This window comes from Cupressus sempervirens, chromosome 8 (genome assembly GCF_028749045.1).
Source record: "Cupressus sempervirens isolate cs-2001-9-10 chromosome 8, ASM2874904v1, whole genome shotgun sequence".
In the NCBI taxonomy this organism is placed as follows: domain Eukaryota; kingdom Viridiplantae; phylum Streptophyta; class Pinopsida; order Cupressales; family Cupressaceae; genus Cupressus; species Cupressus sempervirens.
In genome coordinates, this window is record NC_143125.1 from 808,261,827 (window position 1) to 808,284,386 (window position 22,560).

The 22,560-nt window shown below is 36.4% G+C and overlaps 1 protein-coding gene across 2 annotated transcripts in view; it reads left to right on the forward strand.

The window, feature by feature from the left end:
• The window catches only part of EMB1691 (Methyltransferase MT-A70 family protein), a 55,091-nt gene extending 33,437 nt beyond the window's left edge, over positions 1-21,654 (forward strand). The window contains exons 4-7 of one of the 2 annotated variants that reach the window (XM_089795430.1): positions 18,177-18,281; positions 18,487-18,595; positions 18,991-19,142; positions 20,842-21,654. In XM_089795430.1, coding sequence (XP_089651556.1) covers positions 18,177-18,281; positions 18,487-18,595; positions 18,991-19,142; positions 20,842-21,351 — 876 coding nt within the window. In that variant the 3' untranslated portion in view covers positions 21,352-21,654. Of the gene's footprint in view, positions 1-18,176; positions 18,282-18,486; positions 18,596-18,990; positions 19,143-19,504; positions 19,630-20,841 lie in introns of those variants that run through there. The other variant, XM_089795431.1, reaches the window with a different exon arrangement.
• Positions 21,655-22,560: the final 906 nt, after the last annotated feature.

The window sequence follows — 22,560 nt, forward strand, 5'->3', positions numbered from 1 at the left end:
TAAAGAAATGAGAGGCATGGCATCCATTATATAGAAAACTAAAAGAGAGGTGACATTATGGAGTTCAGCTGTATTCATTAATATTATTTATAGCTACAATATTCAATAGATGCAACTATTAACTATAAAAGTAAATACATACAAATATATGTTTAATATGTATAGCAAAGTCAATAGGATGCCCCAAAGTCAAGAAAGACAGCCGCAATGGGCATTGATGCTGCCATTCTCCCCCATAATGACCATTTGGAAGAACATGAAGTAGATCTTTGAGCTTCTGGAACCTTTCATCAGCTAGAGCCTTGATCTGCAATCTAATCTTCTGTATTGCAATACACAGTTTCAATTAATCCTTGTGGAACCAATTCCCTAATATAGTTATGTTGTATCTCAATATATTTGGTTCTACCATGAAATACTGGATTCTTTGTCATCTGTATAGAACTCTTGTTGTCACAATACAACAGGTAGGTTCATTTTGTACTTGGTGTAAGTCTTCTAGCAACCTTCTCAACCATACAGCTTGACAAGCTGATGATGTTGCAGCTTTGTATTCTGCCTCTGTTGTAGAAAGTGATACTGTTGGTTGTTTCTTTGCCTTTCAAGAGAATGCTGCAGAACCAAGGCTAAAAGTGTAACAAAACCTGCCCAATCTGAATTTGTATAGCCAACCAATCTACTATCCTCTGATTGCTGAAATTTGAGACCATAGGTTAATGCCCCCTTGTTACGGAAGTAATTGGTAAAAATACTTGCTTATTATTAACAGAGACCAGACGGTCAATTTATACAAAAGAATGAGACAATGTTTCCTAGGAAATGATCGTAAAGAATAGAAACATTCTATTCTAGAGAAAGCAAAAAACGAATGCAAACTTAAAGCTAATTAGATATTTACAATAGATAACCATTAACTAATAATAGATGACTTATCTATTATTGTAATACCCTCCCTTAATGGTTAATCTATCTAGAACACCACGCTGTCTTCTGAATTTGACAAACTTATCAGGACCAAGAGGCTTGGTGAGAATGTCTGCAGTCTAATCTGTGGTAGGATCATACTGCAAATCTATAGTCCCGTCTTCAACCAACTGTCATATGTAATGACAGTGAACATCCACATGCTTGGTTCGTTCATGGAAGACTGGATTTCGTGCTAACTTGATAATGCCTTCGTTATCAACAAACAGAGTAGTCGGGCCTGTTGGTGACATCTGCATATCCCCAAGCATCCGACGAAGCCAAATAGCTTCACATCCTACGTTAACAGTCCTTTTATATTTGGCCTCTATAGAAGAGAGAGAAACTGCCTGTTGACTTTTTATCATCAATAGAGCCTGCCCAATCTGAATTCATGAATCCACTAAGTTTAGGATTAGAACTTCGAGAGTACAAAAGTTTATAATCTGAAGTGCCCTTCACATAATGAAGCACACGCTTTGTTGCCATCTAATGATTAACCTTAGGAGCTGTCATAAAGCGTGAAATATAGCTGACTGCGAAGCTGATATTAGGCCTAGTAGTAGAGAGGTAGATGAGGCTGCCTACTAGTTGTCTATATGTAGTATCATCAATGGAAGGAGAATTAGACTTTGCTGATAATTTGAGACCTTTCTCCATAGGTGTAGATGCAGGTTTGCAATCTTGCATACGGAATTTGTCTAATAGGGCCCTAACATATTTGGACTGAGAGATGAATATACTAGAAGATTGTTGCCAAACTTCAAGACCTAGGCAATAATGCATGAGCCCAAGGTCAGTCATATCAAAATATTGGTATAAATTCTGTTTGATTCCTTGAATCAAAGATGCCAAACTATCAGTGATGATCAGATCATCTACATAAATAACCAGAAGGATGATGTCATTGTCAGTAGTCTTGATGTACAGATTTGAGTCTGAACAACTCCTATTGAAACCTTGATCACTGAGGTACTTATCAATTTTTATGTACTATGCCCGAGGGGCTTGCTTCAAGTCATAGAGAGCTTTTACCAATCTGAGAACCTGATGGTCTTTACCAGCAACTTTGAAACTAGGAGGTTGCGTCATGTAGACCTCTTCATGGAGATCACCATTCAGGAAAGCACTCTTGACGTCCATCTGATGAACCTTCCAGCCAAACTGTGGTGCCATGGCTAGGACTAATCTGATGGTGCTGATCTTTGCAGTAGGAGCAAAGGACTTCTTATAATCAATGCCCTGACGTTGAGAAAAACCCTTCGCCACTAAATGAGCTTTGTACTTATCCAAAGTACCATCTGAGTTGTATTTGATTTTGTAGACCCATTTGCAGCCAATGGGTTTCTTCCCTGGTGGAAGATCAAAAAGGATCTAGGTGTTGTTCTTCAGCAGGCTCTCGTGTTCAGATGTTATGGCTTGTTCCCACTCTGGAATTCCTTTAGCCTCGGAATATGTTTGAGGTTCAAACACACTGTGAATGTTGGCCATGAGAGCAAAGTTAACAGAATCTGCAGTTTTCCTCTTTTTCCGAGCAGTTCTCCCATTAATGAGCTCATCATCACGAAGATCAATAAGTGTCTTAGCCCACCACTTAGGCTAGATAGGAGAATGACTAATATTAGTACCAGGAGATACTTGATCAGTGGGATCCTCATCAGAAGAATCTGGATCAAACTCAGGTGAAGCATCTACAAAGTGAGGTGATCCTGCAGGAGAAGCCGGAGGTGTTTGTACAGGGATCACTGGTATAACTGGAGCTATAGGAGCTACTGGAGCCCTCCCATTAGGTGGACTTAATGGAAGCCGAACTCCCAAATCATGAGCCTGCATAGGCTGGTCTCTTGGATCAAGAACAGGAGAAACAGGCATGAAAGGTCTTTGCTGCTCATCAAAGACTACATCACAACTGTAGATGAGACAAGATGTCTCAACATCGATTAGGCGGTAGGCTTTGTGAAGACTGCTATATCCAGCAAGCATGAGTTTCTGACTCTTGGCATCCAACTTGGTGCGTGACGCATCAGGGATCCAAACAAAAGCAAAGGGGCCAAAATCCTTCAGGTGACTAATTCTGGGTTTGCAACTTGACCAGGCCTCTTCCGGAGTTTTACTTTTGACTGCCATTGTGGGTGATCGGTTCAACAGATAAATTCCAGTGTTAATTGCTTCTGCCCAAAACTGCTTCGGAACATGTTTGTGTTCGAGCATGGAACGAGCCAACTCGGTGATTGTCCTGTTCCGACATTCAACTACACTATTCTGTTGTGGCGTGTGGGGTGTGGTTAACTGGCATTTGATGCCATCTGTATCCAAGAAGCTAGAGAAAGCATTAGAACAAAATCCCCCCCCATTGTCTGATCTAAGAGTAATAATAGATTTCCCAGACTCTTTTTCCACTAAAGGTTTAAACTTCTGAAATACAGGAAATGCATTTGATTACTTTTTAAGGAAATACACCCACTTTTTTGTACTAAAATCATCAACAAGCAATAGAAAATACTTGGACCCAAAAATAGGAGTGGCCATAGGGCCTTAGATATCGACATGAACAAGTTGAAGTACCTGAGAAGCTCCCCATGAATTGCCACTGGTGAAAGGTGTGCGATGTTGCTTCCTAGCCTGACATGCGTCACAAACTCCAAGCTGTTGAGTCTGAATTTTTGGCAATCCAAGAACAAGCTCATCCTGAGCAAGCTGTGAGAGATAATGCACATTTAAGTACCCATATCATTGATGCCAAAGTGTGCTTATAGAAGATTGCCGAGTAGCCATAGCTAAGTCCTGAGAATCACCAGAATTAGTAAGTCTGAAATGACCATGATCCTCAAGACCCACTGCAATAGTAGACTTACTCGCCTGATCAATGATGGTGCACTGATGTGAATTGAAGGTGACTGCCAAGTGTGGAGAATGTTGTAGCAATTGACTGATTGAGAGTAGATTTGGTTCCATCCATGGAACTAAGTACACATCAAGGAATATGAGATTCCTCCCAACAGACTAAATATGAATGTTACCTTTACTGACAATCGTGTACTCTTCTCCGCCACCAAAAGTAACAATCTGAATAAGGCTGGTAGTCAATAAACCAGTATCTGTTGTGAGTGAAATGACGAGACACCTGAATCAATGTACCAGGTAGACAACTTCACATGATCTGCAGGTCTTTTAGCCATGAAGGCATAAAAGGCAGATTCCACCTTCTCAGTGTGCTCTGCTCTGTTTGCTTTGGGCTACGAACTTGATTGCTTAGACTGTGTAGCTAAGCGTTTCCGTCATTCAACCTTCATGCGTCCAAACTTGTGGCAATAGTTGCATTGAATGTTCTTCTTTCTGGAGCAGAAGACTTCTGCTGAGATTGCTGCTGAAACTTTCCATTATCCTTTTGAAAGGATTTCGCAACAAAGGCTTGCTCTGTGCAGGTGGAACTGGAGCTGCTACCGAATTGTTCTTTCTACCGATCTTGCTGAAGCAGCAATGTGCAGAGATCAGTGAACTTCAAATCAACACTAGAAGATGTGATGTTGAGAATCTCGGTAAAATGCTCATAGGATTTTGGTAAACTCTGAAGAGTGATAACCACAATATCCTCTTCCTTCATCTTGCGACTGATGACAAGTAACTGATCACAAATTTCTTGAATCCGATTCAGGTGTGCCTAGAGCGAGGTGCGTTCATCCATTGCAATAGAAAACAGAGTGTTTTTCATAAAGAAGGCTTTGCTTTTGTCAGAAGTCTTATGAAGACCTTTGAGATGTGTCTAGATCTTGACAGATGTCTTGTCGGATGGAATCTGAGAAAGCTGATCATCAGCCATGGATAATTTGAGAAGCATCACTGCCTCTCGATTATTCAGATCCCGTGTATCTTGATCAGGACTTGGAGAAGTTGAACGCTTCATAACACCCAGAACAAGTTGATCAGTGTTCCGATAGTCAAAAATTGCGATGATCCACTGCTTCTAGGGGCCATAATTTCGACCATTGAATTTGGAGTTATGCTTGAGCAGAATGTTTATCAGAGATGCCATGGCACGTTTTTCAGTGAAAAACTGTAAAAATTTTTGAAGGCATGTTCTTTGAGGCAAAAATACAGAAGACTTAGAAAAATCGGAGAGTGACCTAGAAGAGAGCTTGAAAAACCCAGAAGGAATATGCTGTCGGTTTCTAGATTTGCTGGCTCGAAAATTGAGGTACCTAGAAAAACGGACAATCCAGTTGAGCTCTCGAAAAACCCACCAAGAATCTGTAATCAAAATTTTTTTTTGAGCCCAAAATTAGGTTTTGAGCAAAAACCCTAGCTAGCAGCCAATGAAGGTTTTAAGTGCAAAAAAATGGCGATTTCGTGGATAAAAAGGTCAATTCTTGCACAAATCCTGATTTGTAGGTAGAGATGAAGTTGGAGAGTTGAGTTTGGCCTCCGAAAAATGACAATTTGACCTAGGAATCCTTCAAAATGGACGCGTGAATGGGGGTAGAACGGCTGCAAAATAGACGCGATTTGAAATTTATGCTAGACGCGAGCTGCAACAGATATCAAACACGGGTTGCAGAGTTAAGGCATGGTTTTGACTAGTTGTGAGCAAGTAAAGAATGACTACGATTTGCAGATAAATCATGTATTGGAAAAAAACGCTGGTTCTGTTCTCTCCAAATCGCAATTTGCACAGAGGTTTCAAACCCGAGTTTAGGCTGATTCAAATTTCTTGAGGCAGAAAACCCTAGACGGGTTTTAGAGAAATTAATTGAAAATTTTTGAACAAATTTAAACAAATAATTTCAAGAAGAAACTATAAATTTTTTTGAAAAAATTTAAGTATTAGCTTTGATACCATATTACGGAAGTAATTGGTAAAAATACTTGCTTATTAATAACAGATTCCAGACGGTCAATATATACAAAAGAATGAGATGACGTTCCTTAGGAAACGATCATAAAGAATAGAAACATTCTATTCAAGAGAGAGCAAAAAACGAAAGCAAACTTAAAGCTAATTAGATATTTACAATAGATAACCATTAAGTAGATGACTTATCTATTATTGTAATACCCCTTAACACATCTGAGAATCCTTTTAGCTGCATTCTTATGTGTTTCCTCAGTGTTAGACATGAACCTCGAGACCACATTCACTAGATATGTGATACTTGGATGAGTAGTAGTGAATTAAATCTAACCTCCAATCAGTGTCTATATAGAGTGGGGTTCATTGGATCTGACACATCTAAAGTAGGCAATTTAACGTCCAACTTCAATGGATGGTGCAACTGGTTTGAACTTTACATCTGAATTTTTTGTAGGATATCTGAAGCATATTTTTTTTGAGACATAAAAATTTCATCTTTGTTTGTCATACTTCTATACCAAGAAAGTAGTGCATTTGTCCCCAATTTGTTATTTCAAACTCAATAATCACGGCTGTTGTAAACTCTACTGATCAAGTAGAATTATTCCCTGTGTAGATAAGATCATCAACATAGAGAACTAAGATAAAAATGTCTTTAGCTGAACTTTTGATGTAGCGATTTGGATTTGATTGACTTTGTGAAAAATCTTTCTATTGTAGGTACAAGTCTATCCTTGAATACCATGCTCTTGGTGTTTTTTTGAGACCATACAAGGCTTTCTTTACTTTGTAAACATAATGTTCTTTAGAAGGCATTTCAAAACCTTTAGGTTGTGAAACATAGACTTCCTCATCAATGTATCCATTTAAGAAAGCACGCTTTACATCCATTTGATGAACTATCCAACTTTGCCGAGCTGCCAATGCCAAAACTGATTTGATAGTATCCATTCGTGCTACAGATGCAAATGTCTCAGTATAATTAATATTTTCATGTTGAGTGTACCCTTTGTTTAACAATCTAGCCTTATGCTTATCAATGCTTCCATCAAATTTATACTTTGTTTTGTGCACCCATCTTGTACCATTAACTTCCTAACTAGGAGGTAATTGAATCGAGTCACGTGTGTCATTCCTTGCAATCGTGTCTATTTCATTGTTCATTGCTTCAATATACACTTCTGCTTCTTGAGCTTGTTAAAACACTCCCAGCTCATTATTTAACATGATTTGAGTCATCAATATAAATCTATAAAATATACTTTTAATTGTGACCTCGTCATTTTTTCAAAATTTTAAATCCAACATAAGAGTTGATGGATGATTCTTTTTGTTCTTTGATGTTTTTGATATTTTCTTTTTGCTGCACTAGATGATTTAGGTACATCTTCCGCCTTAATCTTATCAATTATGATCTCTTTTCCTTTTGATCCATTTTGTTTGGTATACTCTTCGAGTTCATTGAATACCACATCTCTGCTTATCCAAAACTTTTTCCCTATTGGATCATACAACTTGTACGCTTTTTTTTTAGTTCCATAACCAATAAAGATGCATTAAGGCCAAAATCATCTAGCCTAGACCTTTTTTCTTTTGATACATGTACATAAGCAACATACCCAAATACTTTAAATTGATCAACACTTAGCTTTACCTCAAACCATGCTTGTTTAGGAGTCTTTTTTTAAACGACTTTTGTAGGAATTTTTTTTAGAAGATACACTGTTGTGTATTTTGCTTTAATGCAAAAGCTTTTATCCAAATTTTTCTCTTTCAACATACTTCATGCCATTTCAACAATTGTCCTATTCTTCCTTTCAACAACTCCATTTTGTTGTAGAGTTTTAGAAGTAGCGAACTCTCTCTCGATTCCATGATTTTTACAGAAAGCAAAAAGCTGATTTGACTTGTACTCACCTCCATTGTTTGACCTTATCAGATTGACCTACTTATCACTTTGTTCTTCAACTAAACTCTTGAACTCTACAAATTCCTTAAATATTTCTGATTTTGAAACCAAACGATACAACCAAGTTTTGCTCGACTAATCATCAATGAAGGTAAGAAAATACTTGGATTTGTTCAAACGAGGTGTTTCCATAGGACCACACAAATGTGTATGGATTATTGCAAGATGTTGTTTAGCTCGGTTGGATTTTCCTATAGGAAATTTTTTCCTATGTTGTTTGCTAACAGTACATTTTTCACACTTCTTTTGTGTCTTCAATAAATGGTAGACCTTCAACCATTTTTAATCTTTTGAATAAAATCAACGTATTAAAATTGAGGTGGCCATATCTTTTATGCCAAATTTTACTTTCACTCATCTCACTAGATCTTTGTATTACAATAGTAGATAAGCTTCTATTATTAGTCAATAGTTATCTATTTGTAATCTATTGTAAATATTAGAATGTCTCTAATATTAGTTAGTTTGTGGTTATCTGTTAGCTTTCTTTAGCTTTCTTTTAGTTAGAATAGAATATTAATTTTCTTTACGATCATTTCCTCGGGAAACATTGTTTTATTCTTTTGTATATATAGACCTCTTGGTCTTTGTTAATAACAAGCAAATATTTACCAATTACTTCGTAATATGGTATCGGAGCCAATACTCCAAATTTTTTCGAAAATAATTATAATTTCTTGGTTGAAATTATCTGCCTCTTATTTTCAAATTTATTTTCATGCATATTTACTTCCAAAGTCTTTGGTTTGACTATGATTTCCTGCTAAAAAAATCGTGCCATTTTGTCTATAATTCCCACGATATTATCCGGTCTATAAACTTGCGCCCTTCTATTTGCAACTAGCGTGACTAAATCCTTTGAAAATTGAGGGTTATTCTCTGCTGTTTACGTGGAGGTCTGTTGGGTACCATTTCTCTGCAACTCACAACCAGATTTTTCTGCCACTTGCGTCTAAATTTCTTTGAAAATTGCATGTTTGTTTTGTGCTCCGTTTTTCCATTTTAAAAAAAAAGTGGTTGTTTTTTGCCTATTTGGAGGTGTCTAGGTTTTACACAAACCTTTGCTGGTTATTCGTGCCCAAATTCTGCAATTTTCTTTACAAATCCACCATTTTTCTAAGCTTTTATGAAGTTCTTTTTGCAGCCAGGGCCGTTTTTGTTCAAAACTCTAAATTTCTGTATTGGATCAGTTTTTTTTTATAGATTCATGGTGGGTTTTCTGAGAGCTCAATTGGGTTGTTCGATTTTTTTGGGTGCCTCGATTTTCGAGCCAATAGATCCAAAAACTGACAATATAATCTTTTTGGGTTTTTTGAGCTCTCTTTAGGGTCATCCTTAAAATTTTTTGGGTCTTCCTTGAAGAATGTGGCTTCATAGACGCATGCCTTTTCATTGGAAAACGTGCTATGGCATCTTTGACAAATATTCTACTCTAGAGCACCCCAAAATTCAATGGTCGGCATTATGGCACTTGGAAGCAGTGGATAATTGCAATTTTTGAATATTGGAATACCGATCAAATTGTTCTAGGTGTTACACAGCATTCAACTGCCCTTGGCACTGATTAGGATTCATGGGATCTGAATGATCGAGAGACGGTGATGCTTCTCAAATTATCTGTAGCTGATGAACAACTTTCTTTCTTTCCATCTGACAAGACACTCTGTTTTCTATTATCATGGACGAGCAAACATCGCTCCAGGCTCACCTGAATCGGATTTAGGAAATCAGTGATTAGTTGCTTGCCATTGGTTTCAAGATGGAGGAAGAGAACATTGTGGTTATCACTCTCCGGAGTTTACCCAAATCCTACGAGCATTTTATCGAGACTCTCAACATCACGTCTTCTGGTGTTGATTTGAAGTTCACGAATCTTTGCATACTTTTGCTTTAGCAAGATTGGTGGAAACAATAGTTCGGTAGTAGTTCCATCTCTACCTCCACAGATTAAGCCTTTGTTGCTAAATCCTTTCAGAAGGATAAAGGCAAGTCTCAACAGTCTTCTCAGTAGAAGTCCTCTACTTCAGTTTCAGAAGGCTCCCGGAAGAAGAACATTCAATGCAACTATTGCCACAAATTTGGTCAGATGAAGGTTGAATGTCAGAATCGCTTAGTTGCCCAATCTAAGCAATTAGGTTTGCAACTCATAGCGAGCAGTGCAGAGCACTCTAAGCAGACAAAATTTGCCTATTACGCTTTTTGACAACTTTGTGCTCTGGATAAATTAACCATTAAGGGAGGGTATTACGATAATAGATAAGCTTCTATTATTAGTTAATGGTTATCTATTTGTAATCTATTTTAAATATTAGAATGTTTCTAATATTAGTTAGTGTAACATTATCTGTTAGCTTTCTTTAGCTTTTTTTTAGCTAGAATAGAATATTTCTATTCTTTACGATTGTTTCCTAAGGAAACATCACTTTATTCTTAAGTATATATAGACCTCTCAGTCTCTGTTAATAACAAACAAATATTTACCAATTACTTCGTAATACTTAATGCTTGGTTCCCACGAGTAAAATGAAGTGGGAACATTCTATCACCTGTAATTTTTGCTCTTGCAACAATTCTTTTATGATTTATCTCTTATTATGCTCTAACATTTGGTCCAATAGATAACAAATGTTATCTTTGACTGTTGGAACCAATAGCGATTCATTGATATGATTCACTTTACCATATTTTGTTGTAACTGAAATAGTATCTTTGCTTCCATGAGCATTATTATCTTCTAGTACTACAGTACTTTGATGCTTTTGATCCACATTGACAAGTAGATTCTCATTAGATTTCATATGTGAAGAACATCCAAAGTCTATATACCACACATTATTTTAATGGACATTAGTATTGGAGCAGGAAATAAACAAATTTTGCATGTCTTCAATAGTGCTATAAGTATTTCTCTTGCTTGTTTCACCTTGTTTACTCAATCATTTTGAAGCATTATGTCCAAACTTATTGCAATAAAAGCATTTGACATCCTGCTTACTATTGTCTCCCTCATTACTTCTACCTCTTCCTCATCTAGCTCCTCTGAAGTTGCGATTTCTTCCTTTGGAAGAATTTCCTCCGCTTATAAAATAGCTAGATTCACCTTTGTATTCATTCTTATGTTGATCATCACTTTTACTTTGATTATGTTGATCATCACGTTTACTTTGATTCTTGAAGAATGTATTTCTTTTTCCTCTTATATTTTCTTTAGAGGAAAATGCTCTCTCTAAGCTTTTTTCATTACTTTTCATTCTTTCTTCAGTAGTTGACAAAATTCCACCTAATTCATCAATTTTCATGCTTGAGAGATCCTTAGATATCTCAACCGTATAGACCACACTTTCAAATTTTGGAATCAAACTTCTCAAAATCTTTTCAATGATATGCTTGTCATCTGCATCTTCCCCTAGTAGTTTCATTTGACTCACTAGACTTTCTACCTTTGTCAGACATTCATTGACAGATTCACTAGTTGTCATTTTTTACATTTTCAAAGTTTTATGTCATTGTAACTTAGCAGTTTGTGCAACTTTGTATGCATTACTTAATATTTTCCATGCTTGCTTGGAATGAACAACGCCATTTATCTAGGAAAAAATAGCTCGAGTGGTATCGCCCTGAATGAAGAATAAAGCTTCATTATCTTTCTTTATATTTGCTTTGTATTCTCTTTTCTGTTAGTCATTTAATGAATTTACATCTAATTTTTCAACATATCTGTTTTGAACAATGATGTCCCACAAATCCTTAGATTCAAGTACACTAATAAGCAAAATTTTTCTCCTTCAAAGACGAGAATCAACACATTAGACATTGCATTGCCTGCCATATTTGCCATAAAAATATGCACAATGACTCAAATGCTCAAAACAAGATTCGGGAGAGATATTTGCAAATGAACACTCTCCTTGTCCTTTTAATTGGGACCCACATGCAAAATGTTTCTTTTTAAAATTATTTTTTATATGAAAATAAGTTAGTTATTACCAAAAATGCACTTAATTACAAAAGAAAAATGATATATCTCTTACAATTGTTTTTGATAATCCTTCTCAAAAATTCAAGTTCTTAATATATCACTTTCATTTTATGATATAAAGAAATATCAAAATATAATTACTATATTGTTTTCTCTTTTTTAACTTTTTAAAAAACCTTATGTAATCTCCTTCAAATAAAAAATAATCTTCAAAGCTTCAAATACATCAAATATTTATAACATCTAGTCTAAATTTTATAAAGTTTAAATCATAACCTTTGAATATATATGCAAAGTCTTAGCTTAAAAAGAAAAAGAAAAAATTTGCTGGGCGCACAGACTTACTGTGCCAAGCTGTAAGCACCACAAAATATAGCAGCAACCTTGAACCATTTTATCAGCAACCCAAAACAATTTCAGTGATCTATGTCTTCAGCTATGATCGAGTCTTCTTGATTTGTACTCTTTTTCTGCTCCCTTTAAAGGCTTTTTTATATCCAATAACTATCTTCCTTTGCAATTGATTCTTAAGAGAGATTTCTTTCAAGCTGGCTCTGATACCAGATGAAGGCAACTGAATAAACAACTAGTGATCTGCTGATGACAAAACAAACAAATATGCAAAAACCCCAAATTGCCTTAAAGAAATGAGAGGCAAGGCATTTATTCTAAGTTACTGATTCGGGTTCGAGTTTGGGTTCATGGGTTTGAGGGATTTTTTTTTCCCATTTGGGTTTGTGGGTGTGTTTGTGAGTGTATATATATATATATATATATATATATATATATATATATATATATATACAAAAATATAAAAGAAACGTGCATAATTGAAAAATTTAGTCATTTCTTAGTATGAATATATGTTGCTTGATCATTGATCAATGCCAGATATCTAAGTTACCGATTCGGATGCGGATTCCGAAGTGGATTCCTGAAGCGGATATGGGATGCGGGGATTTTTTTTTTTTTGGATGCAGATGCGGGAGGAAACGTGTATACACACACACACACATATAATATATATAAATTATAATATTAACATATGCAAAGAAATGCAAGAAATATACAAAAACAAATCATTTGATAAATCATAATATCACTATGAATCTATGATACTTTAACAATTAACCGGAACCCTTTATCAAAATTCAAGATATTTCAAAATTCATATGATATTCATATATCAATATCAATATGTGCTTGTCCAACATTAGCGTTTAGTCTTGACCCTTAAACAATAAGTTCAAATAGGTCATGTTCAAGATTCCAACAAAATAAAATTTGAAAACATGGTAAATGATTGAAGTCTGAAGATTCAATCAATCAGAGTCTGACTTTGAATCATAGGGATTTGCAAGAAAATCTACATTCTCATTGTCATCTCCAACTGTTGAAAGATCATTTGAACCAAGCATGGTTCCACTTATGCTAGATGCACGACGTGCCACACTATCATCATCACTGTTTCCAACTGTAACAAGATCATGAAGTGTTGCATCCAAATCTGCACACTTAGGGGCTACATCCCAAAGCTTTGTTGCCTCTTCCTTGTAATGATCATTCTTACGTGACAAAAGATGCAAGTTGGTGTGGACAAAGACCAAGTCCTCAGCTTTCTTGGAGCCTAACCGGTTGCGCTTCACCGAATGGATAAAGGAGTATCTACTTCAATTCCTTTCAGCAGCAGAAGAACTAGCAACCTATATAGTTGTCACAAAACATACAAATGAAAAGAAAATTAATTTTATAGAATGTGTGAAACACTAAATTCTAGAATGCAAGTGTAAACATAAAATTTTAAAACAAATTTACAAAACAAAATAAAAAACTTACTTGTGATAGGACTTTGATTGCAAGAGGTTGAAGATGCTTGAAAGGTTGACCATACATGTACCACCATGTGATAGCTCCCATTCTATTTTGGTCCTTTAGTGCAAATGGAGAATGCTCTAACCCCGAAGCAAACAACCGAAATTCTTCCCTCACTTTTTCATGCATTTCTTCCAGTGGGAAGAGTCTTGTAAGGGCTTTGTGGCACCCCTCAACAACCTCCTTATCCGCAAATTGTGCAACTCTACCCGGCATACCAACTATCTCCTCACTATAGTACCTAGGAGATAAGGCATATGCAAGGAGGTGCAATGGGGTAGTCATCTTATTCCAGCGTTGGTTGATGATTGCTTGCACTTGTTTGCATAAGGCTTCACATTGTGTGGGGTCACTCTCATGTGCTTGTATAGAATGTTTTGCCTTCTCAACCATGGTGTCCATGCCATCATACACATCCCCCAAGCAAGGTGTATCTGTATCAGCAAAATGGAGCATAGTCATGATGGGCTTGGTGAAATCCAATACATATGCCACACGAGCCCACCAACTCTCATTCAAGATCAAATCCCTGATCCTTTGTGCTCTTTTTGAATTTGAGATCTTCCATACACCCCATTGATTACTGATGACCATTTGACTTAATGCGTCTTTTACCTTGAGGAGTCGTCTCATAACAATTGTATGAGATGCAAAACGGGTCTTAGCAACCTAAGCAAGTTAACAATATGTCAATTGACAATATAATTATAAATTTTAATTTTTAACTAAATTACAAAACCATGAAACTTAGTAATTTAAAAAAATTAATTTACCTTCAGCAACTCCAATTTGGAGTATGTTCTAAAAATGGATTGTGACATGTGGTGGTTGGTCACAAACATCTGTATGTCCTCCCCCTCTTCATATATTTCTTCACCCAATCTACTTCAATGCCAATCCTCTGCATGATCAAGTTAAGGGAGTGAACAGTGCATGGAGTCCAAAAAATATGGTCATATTGACTCTCAACTAAAGCACCCGCACCCTTGCAATTTTTGGCATTGTCAGTGACCACCTGTACCACATTCTCACTACCCACCATCTCGATGGCCTCAATGAGAATTCTAGAAATGAATTCCGAATCCTTCACTTGCCCCTCACAATCAATAGCCTTCAAAAACATTGCCCCTTTGGGAGAAATTGCAATCACATTAATCAGTGGCCGGTTTCTTGTATCCTTCCAACCATTTGACACAATAGTTAGACCTGAAGTTTTTCAAGATTTTTTGATTGGTTGATGGTCTCTCTCTATATGTGCCTTCTCTTGTTGCAATAAAGTTGTACACACCTTTTCATAGCCCGGGCTAGTGTAGTCAGCTGGTGATTCTTTGATTGTTGCCACCATTTCTTTCCAATATGGTGATCTCACCAAGTTGAAAGAAAGCCCATTCGCATAGAGGCAACATGCAATAGCTTCATCAGCGCGGTATCTTGCCTCCATTTTAAATGCGGTGTGCAATGGGCCTCTTTTGCGGGTTGAAATTCCCACTTCTTCCTCATCCTCTCCTGGCACAGGTACCTGCAAGACTGGGTGTTGGGAGGATGCAATTGGTTCAGTGGGTGTCTGTGGCTTGCTCTTTGAGGAAGGACCTTGACAGTAGCTTTTTTTTGATCTATTGATCAATGCATCAGCAACTTCTTGTTCTCTTACAAATGAAAGTATTTCCTTGATAGTCATCCTAGTACCATTTTTGCCTTTGCACATTCCAAATCCTTTGCTAGCAGGGCCCATAAAATGAAGCTTCACTCGGGAATATGAGCTATTGAAAGGTTTTCCTTTGTTACTTTGACAATAATTGCACTTCCAATTGTATGAGCCACCTCCTGAAACCTATGATATCTGTGTTGTATGTCTCCACAAAGGAGAACCTACATCAATTTTGAAATTATCAGTCCCTTCCCCTCCTTGGCCCCCCACTGAACTTTGACTAGCACTACCACCGGTATCCATTCTTGCCTAGTTTTTTGCAACCTATTTTATAAGAAAATAAATAAATTTTAATTAGTTCCTAACAACTATGAACATCAATGATCATGCATACAAGTGGAAAGAAGTGAGAAAGACTACTAAAATAGATACCCAAAGTTGCTTCTACATATCTTTCAAAAAAAAAAATTTGAAAAAAAACTTTAAAAAAATCTTCAAGAACTTGAAAAAAATCATCAAAAACTCAAAAAAAATCATCTAAATACTCAAGAAAATGATTGATCACTTACCTTGTACGGTTTAAACTTCTTTGAGAAAGCTATATATCCCTCTTTGATCGATCCTCTTCGAAAATGCTGAACTTAGCTTCACAATGAAGGAGTGGCTGTAGGTGCAAACAAAGTTCTAAAATGACTCTTGTGAATGCTTCTATATTGACTTCTAGGGTCGTTTTAGGGTTTCATAGTGAAAAAACACTTTAAAAATGCTTTCCATCACATGTCTTAATGCAAGTTTAAGTGAAAAAATATTATTTTTTATTGTTTTTTTGGGCTTAGCTGGCGTTGGGCTTGCGGATGCACCTGGATGCCCTGCGGGTGCTGGCTGGAAGCCAGCCGTAGGCAGCCGGATGCGTGTGGAAGCTGATACTTAGCTTCCCCGCACATCCGGCTGGCTGCGGCTGGCTTTCAGCCAGCACCCGCAGCGCATCCGGGTGCATGTGGCATCCGTCAGCCTCGGATGCGGAAGCCACCCCTGATGCCCACGAATCGGTATCTTAGCCAGATATCAAAGATATATATTAAGTACCCGCTCATTAATCTATGTTCATGACTAAAAAGAAAATTATACATTGAATTATTAAATTGCAAAATGAAATTTCAAAACATAGCGTAGTTCATCAAATAATAAAGTTTGAAACATAATGATAAATGGCAAGTGTTTAATAGTTTATCAATGATCATAGTATCAAATGCTCTTCAAGGGTCAAATGAGTCCTCAAACAATGAGGGATCAATGACTTCATCCCCGGCTGCAGCAGCTATATCTAGATTCTCATCATTGGGAAAAACAATCTATACAACCTTCTCTTAAAACTTGCAAAATCGGCACACCAAAATGAGAGAGCAAATGAGAGATTAGATGAGTGAAATATTTTTTATTAGGCTCTTTTTAGTGTTATGTAAAAATAAATATTAACAAAAAACATTATTTTAAGTTGTTTTATTTCATGTTTTGAACCCTACTGCTGCGGGTCCTCCTGGGTTCGCCCTGATTTGTGCCAGCAAGGACCTGGACAGATCCACAGTCCGAAATCCGGACCCTGCCCGGACCCGCATGCAAACCCGGACCTGCATGAACCCGGACCCAAATCCGGGCTGCAGGGTGCGAACCCGGCAGCATTTATTTTATAGAAAGCCAAAAGAGAGGTGACATTATGGAGTTCAACCACATTCACTAATATTACAGCTAAAATATTCAATACATGCAACTATCAGCTATAAAAGTAAATACATACAACCATATATTTAATTTGGTATAGCAAAGTCAAGATAGGCTGCCCCAAAGTCAAGAAAGACAGCCCCAATGGGGACTAATGCTGTCACCCTTGCCACATTCTTGGTACAATTGTATCATGAAATTGGTCAAGCTAACAACATAGCAAATAGTGCAAGTTTTGTAATGGCCTTTTGTGTGTTTCAAATGGATGCAGTCAGTTCAATGAGGATTACTAAGCTCTCTTCGTCTATGCTTCCTCCATGGGTTTCTTTCTTGCTGTATGTGATTTTGTAGCCCAATGGATAGACACTGTCTCTTTTCCTACCTGTTCAATCTTAATTTTAAAAAAAATCAATCATCTTAATCATTAGTTAGTTCAGTGACTGTTGATATAACCAGGGAATTATTCTCGACGGAACTCTTGGTATCTATATTTTGTGTGTCACACTTGCACAGTCATATCAGCGATATATAGGTTATACACTACTATTTTCTCTTAATCTAGTGATAGTATCAGGGTTAAGATTACAATGGGGTTTGATTGCCCCTTTTGTTTGATTACAATGCCTATTATGGCTTAACCTAGGAATATCCTCGTAAGTTGAACTGAAAGTTTAGGATAAATAAATCCTCTCTTGTAGAGTTGGCCATTGTCCTTCCATAAACAAATCCTCTCTTGTAGAGTTGGCCATTGTCCTTCCACAGTTTGTTGATGAGCTGATATCATTTGCATGATGATAAACTGGACCTGCATTTTTTAGCACCAAATATATCATATGATATTATAAAACTGTTAATGCTATGAACAATACTTTATTCATGATTGTGTGTATCTTGTTTTTTGCTGATATATCCCCGGTTTTTGTTTTTCCAGTGCTGGAAAAGTTCATTCAACTGCATCCTAGTTGTGTCTGCTTAATCATGGATATTAATTTAGCAGGTGTTGATTTGTGCATACTAGGTGGACTTATGATGGCAGTGGCAGAAGATTAGGACAATGTTTTTTCCTTAACCATGTAGTTAGCTGATATATTTCAACAGTTCCTGTAAATAACAGTTTTAGATGGCAATTCTTCTTGAGCTATAAATAGAATTTGACAGCCTTGATATCTGTTGTTAGTGGGGATTTCGGAGATGTGAAGATATTTGTTGGGTCAAGACAAATAAGGCCAATCCCTCTCCAGGCTTACGTCATGACTCGCACACATTATTTCAGCACTCAAAGGTATGTAAGGCATATGTTTTTAAGTTACCGACTCTGAAAATGTTAGTAAACATTATGCATTGAATTACTGAAAATAACTTGCTTCTTTTAGTTGATGGAAATAACTTTCTTTATATCTGATTTCTTCTTTGATCTATAAGTTTTTCCAAAAAACTGCATTAGTGATACCCTGCTCAGCTAGATTAACTTATATAGAACACTGCAGGAGCATTGTTTGATGGGTATAAAGGGAACTGTTCGTCGGAGTACTGATGGGCACATAATTCATGCTAACATTGACACAGATATAATCATTGCAGAAGAACCGCCTCAAGGTATGTAATACTTATTAGTCATTATGAATTGAACTATGGATCTTTTGCTTCCATCTTATACTATAGTTGCACAGCCAGAAATACATTGTTAAACATTCAAGTATGTGTATAAGCATTTAGTTAGTGTCTAATTCCATAGAACGGATTCCAAACTGGAAGCTAAGAGAGTTTGCTTATATGAAACATAAATCGACCAAAAGCGTGAACGGCTATTCAATGGAAAGTTTTGATTTTGGGCTGAGACCATTAAAATTTTTTTTTATGGTTTCCATTAAATAGCCAAAATTACATGGCTTTGGTCTAACTGGTTGATGTATATAATATTTTTATCTCTTATTCTCTGTCTAGTATACTTTTCATAGAACTTTAATGATGTATTTTTGCACAAAATTCAGGATCAACTACAAAGCCTGAGGATCTATATCGTATAATCGAACACTTTGCCCTTGGTCGCCGACGCTTAGAGCTTTTTGGTGAGGACCATAATATACGGGCAGGTTGGCTTACAGTTGGCAAGGGGCTTTCATCTTCAAATTTCAATTCAGAGGTATGTTTCTGTTAATTTTAATCTTTAGTCATTTAAATTTTGAGTGACATTGTAAATATCTATGGCATTTACTGTTTTACTTTTGTAATTGCATTTCTGGCACTGCAATAGTGTTAAGGAAATTTACATTTCTCTTTGAATTTTTTATGAACTAACTGTGATAATTATGATGGATATGGAATTGATGGAGGTTAGAACTAATTTGAGATATGATGATACAAATTTGGTTATGGGTGGACATAAGATAAACTTTTAAAGATTTTATTCAAGGGAAGCAATAGTGGAAAAATAATATTTGATAAGATAGGTGAAAGGAGTTTTCTTCAATTGGGAATGACTTGATCTTGGTTTATGATGCGCAGCATTATATGATGTTTTATATGGTGCATGACAATGGGGCCTATCAGCTAGTCTTTAAATGGAGTGCACTGTTCCAAATTATAACTGTTCCACAATATTACTTGTGACTTTCTACTCTGGTAACATTTTTTGTGTCTTGATTAATCTTGCATGCTTAATTCTATATTTTCTTTGAGGACTGTTTGTTCTTTTTAATTCCCGACCTTTTTACTATTTTAGTAATGATGAATAGGTTACCAATATTGTTTACTTTACTTCTGATGTGCTCATTGTTGTTGCTTTCCATGATTAGTGTGTGTTTATTGCTTCTTTCCTCTGTTGGACTGGCTCTTACTTTCTGATTTTACAATCTCATGGTTGTCTTTCTTATACTTCCCTAAATTTGGGTTATCCTTATTACTTTTATTGCAATTACTGTATATTTTGTAGTCCTGTTGACTGACTTTTGGTTGTGGGGGCAGTTAATATTTCTTTCTCTTCCTTTATTTCTATTATTGCTTTCTTTCAAATCTGGTATGGCTTTTTGGAGTCCTTTAGAGTTATGACTTTCTTTTTTCTTGAAGTTAGCATCACAGATCCTCCTTAGACATAGTTGGCAACTTGGGAGCAGGTTTTGCTTCCTCCTCTATTCACCATGGACTCCTGCTTCTCTAGTTTCTTTGATTAATGTTTTGCCTCACTTGAGTTCTATTTTATACATCTTGAATTCCTACCACTGTGGTTTGTTCTCTATCTTTCTCTTTTGACAAAGGTATGGAACTGATATTAAATCCATAAGGGTTTCACCCTCACTCTTCTTGGTAAAGCAATTTGTCACCTGTTAACACTTGTCAAACAGCTATATCTTTAGAAGACAGAGAAAGAATAGTTTGACACATGCTAAACTTGTCCCATCGTATGGTGCAATATGGAATATATATTTCAACCAAGGGTCTAATGGGAATTGTAATTCAAAAACTAGAAGGCTTCCTCATTTTTGGCATATCCGTAAATAGTTTAGATTGTCTATGTCAACTATATCCAGCTGTATTCGTATATGCTTCAACTTTGATCTTCCACGGGGATGGGTGGTGTCCTGACATATTGGAACATCCAGAATTTTTTTTTGTTTATAATGATTGTGTATACAGACTGACTGTGGTTTCTAAACTAATGAATATAATGAATTTTGTGTACTATTGAAGATTATTTTGGCTATTTAGTCAAGATTTATATGTTTATTTACTTCTGTGATTGGAAGCTGTGATGTAAATCTCTCGTGACAGTGTTTTATGAATATTATGTGGAACAATTATTCTACAAAGTTCTTGCATGTAACAATGTTGCAATCCTCTTTCAGGGCTATATCAAGAACTTTTTAGATAAAGATGGGAAAGTTTGGCAAGGTGGAGCTGGTCGTAACCCACCTCCTGATGCTCCTCACCTTGTCGGAACCTCACCTGAGATAGAAAGTCTTCGGCCAAAATCTCCACCACAAAAAAGCCAGCAGCAACAAACAAATTCTGTTTCACAGCCTGCTGCAAATTCTACAAGCAAAAAGGCTTCAGCCACATCTCCAGGTCCTGCTCAGAATTCACAACCATCAGCTGTGGCAACTTCTGTTGGTGCATCTGCTCAGGAAGTTCAAGCTTCCAATGCCTCAGGCCCAGTACCTACTTTGCCTGCATCAGAAATGGCTAAAGCTGGCAGTTCTGTTCCAATAACTGAACAGAGACCAGTTCCTGCTCTCCCAAGCTCCTCTAGAACATCAAGTATGGGACCAAGAGCTGGCTTGGAGGTTGATGTCAGCACCGATGAGGAAAAATTTCTGGATGCAGGAACACCTGGAAATCTGGATTCACAGAAATAAAATCCTCCCCAGTCGCCTGCCAGATGCAGGTAAGTTGAATGGAGGCTCTCTACAGCACCTATTCTTCTTGTATTGTGCATATCCCTGTAGCTGGTATTTTCCAACTGTCAAGGACAGAAAGAAAACCATGCAACCATTGTGAAGGAAGAAAGCTGCTGGAGGTTTGGGTTCTGAGTATTCCAATTTCTTTTGTTGTTTTTATTAATCCAAGGGAATTTTTCCGTTTTCCCTTTGTACTCTATGCCCCATCTTGCTAGATGGTTGATAATCTCAGTTTTTTAATTGAAGTTTGGATTTCAGAAAGTACATTTTGTTCTAAAATATTCTTTATTTAGTTTTTCAGTTATTGTATTCATTATATATTCTTTTGTGTACTGACTTTCATTAATCTGTAAATATCGATTCAAATGACTAACATAAGTCTTCAAGTGAGTAGTTTTTCAGATTTACAAACCTTGCAACTTATATATAATATGACCCGCTGAATTGTTTTATATCTTGCACTAGCTTCTCATCCACCTGTGACTGACATTGTTCTCTGTTGACTTAACATGTAACTAAACACATTCCCATTTCACAGGGTCTTATGTGCAAAACAAGAAAGATGCTTGATTTGGTCGTTTGATTTTGCCTTTATATTGTGTTGTGGTTTTATTTCTTTTCCAATGTGTTCAATTCTTAATACTTATTAGTAATTCGTTTGTGACAGTATTCTAATGATGGCGTTCATTTCTTGATTGATATGATTATGCAAATTTATACAACAATACCAAATCTCATCTTTACACATAATTATCAAGTTTTTTGTACATTACAAATGAAGATGCAGATAATCATCCTTTCTTGTGGTGAGCTGGGATTTTGTTATTGCATTATTTCTGATCATATTTTATGTTTAAAATTCAAATGGAAACTGAGCATTTGATTGCAACATAAACAGTCAACTTGTATGCAGCTCATTGGTTTCTTCTGGCAAGAAGTGCTACTATATGTGCACCATCATCGTAACCTCTGTGGACATACATTTTGCATGACAATTAAACTGGAGGTTAAGTAGCTTTTTGTACTCAGGGCCTCATGGAGCAGGGGCTATTCCTCCAAATTTAAGGTCCCTGGACATGAATGATGAAACATACAAAATGCATTATATATGTTTTTCTAAAACTTATGCACTGTTTAAAAGGGAGATTTTTACCGACTGCAGGCATA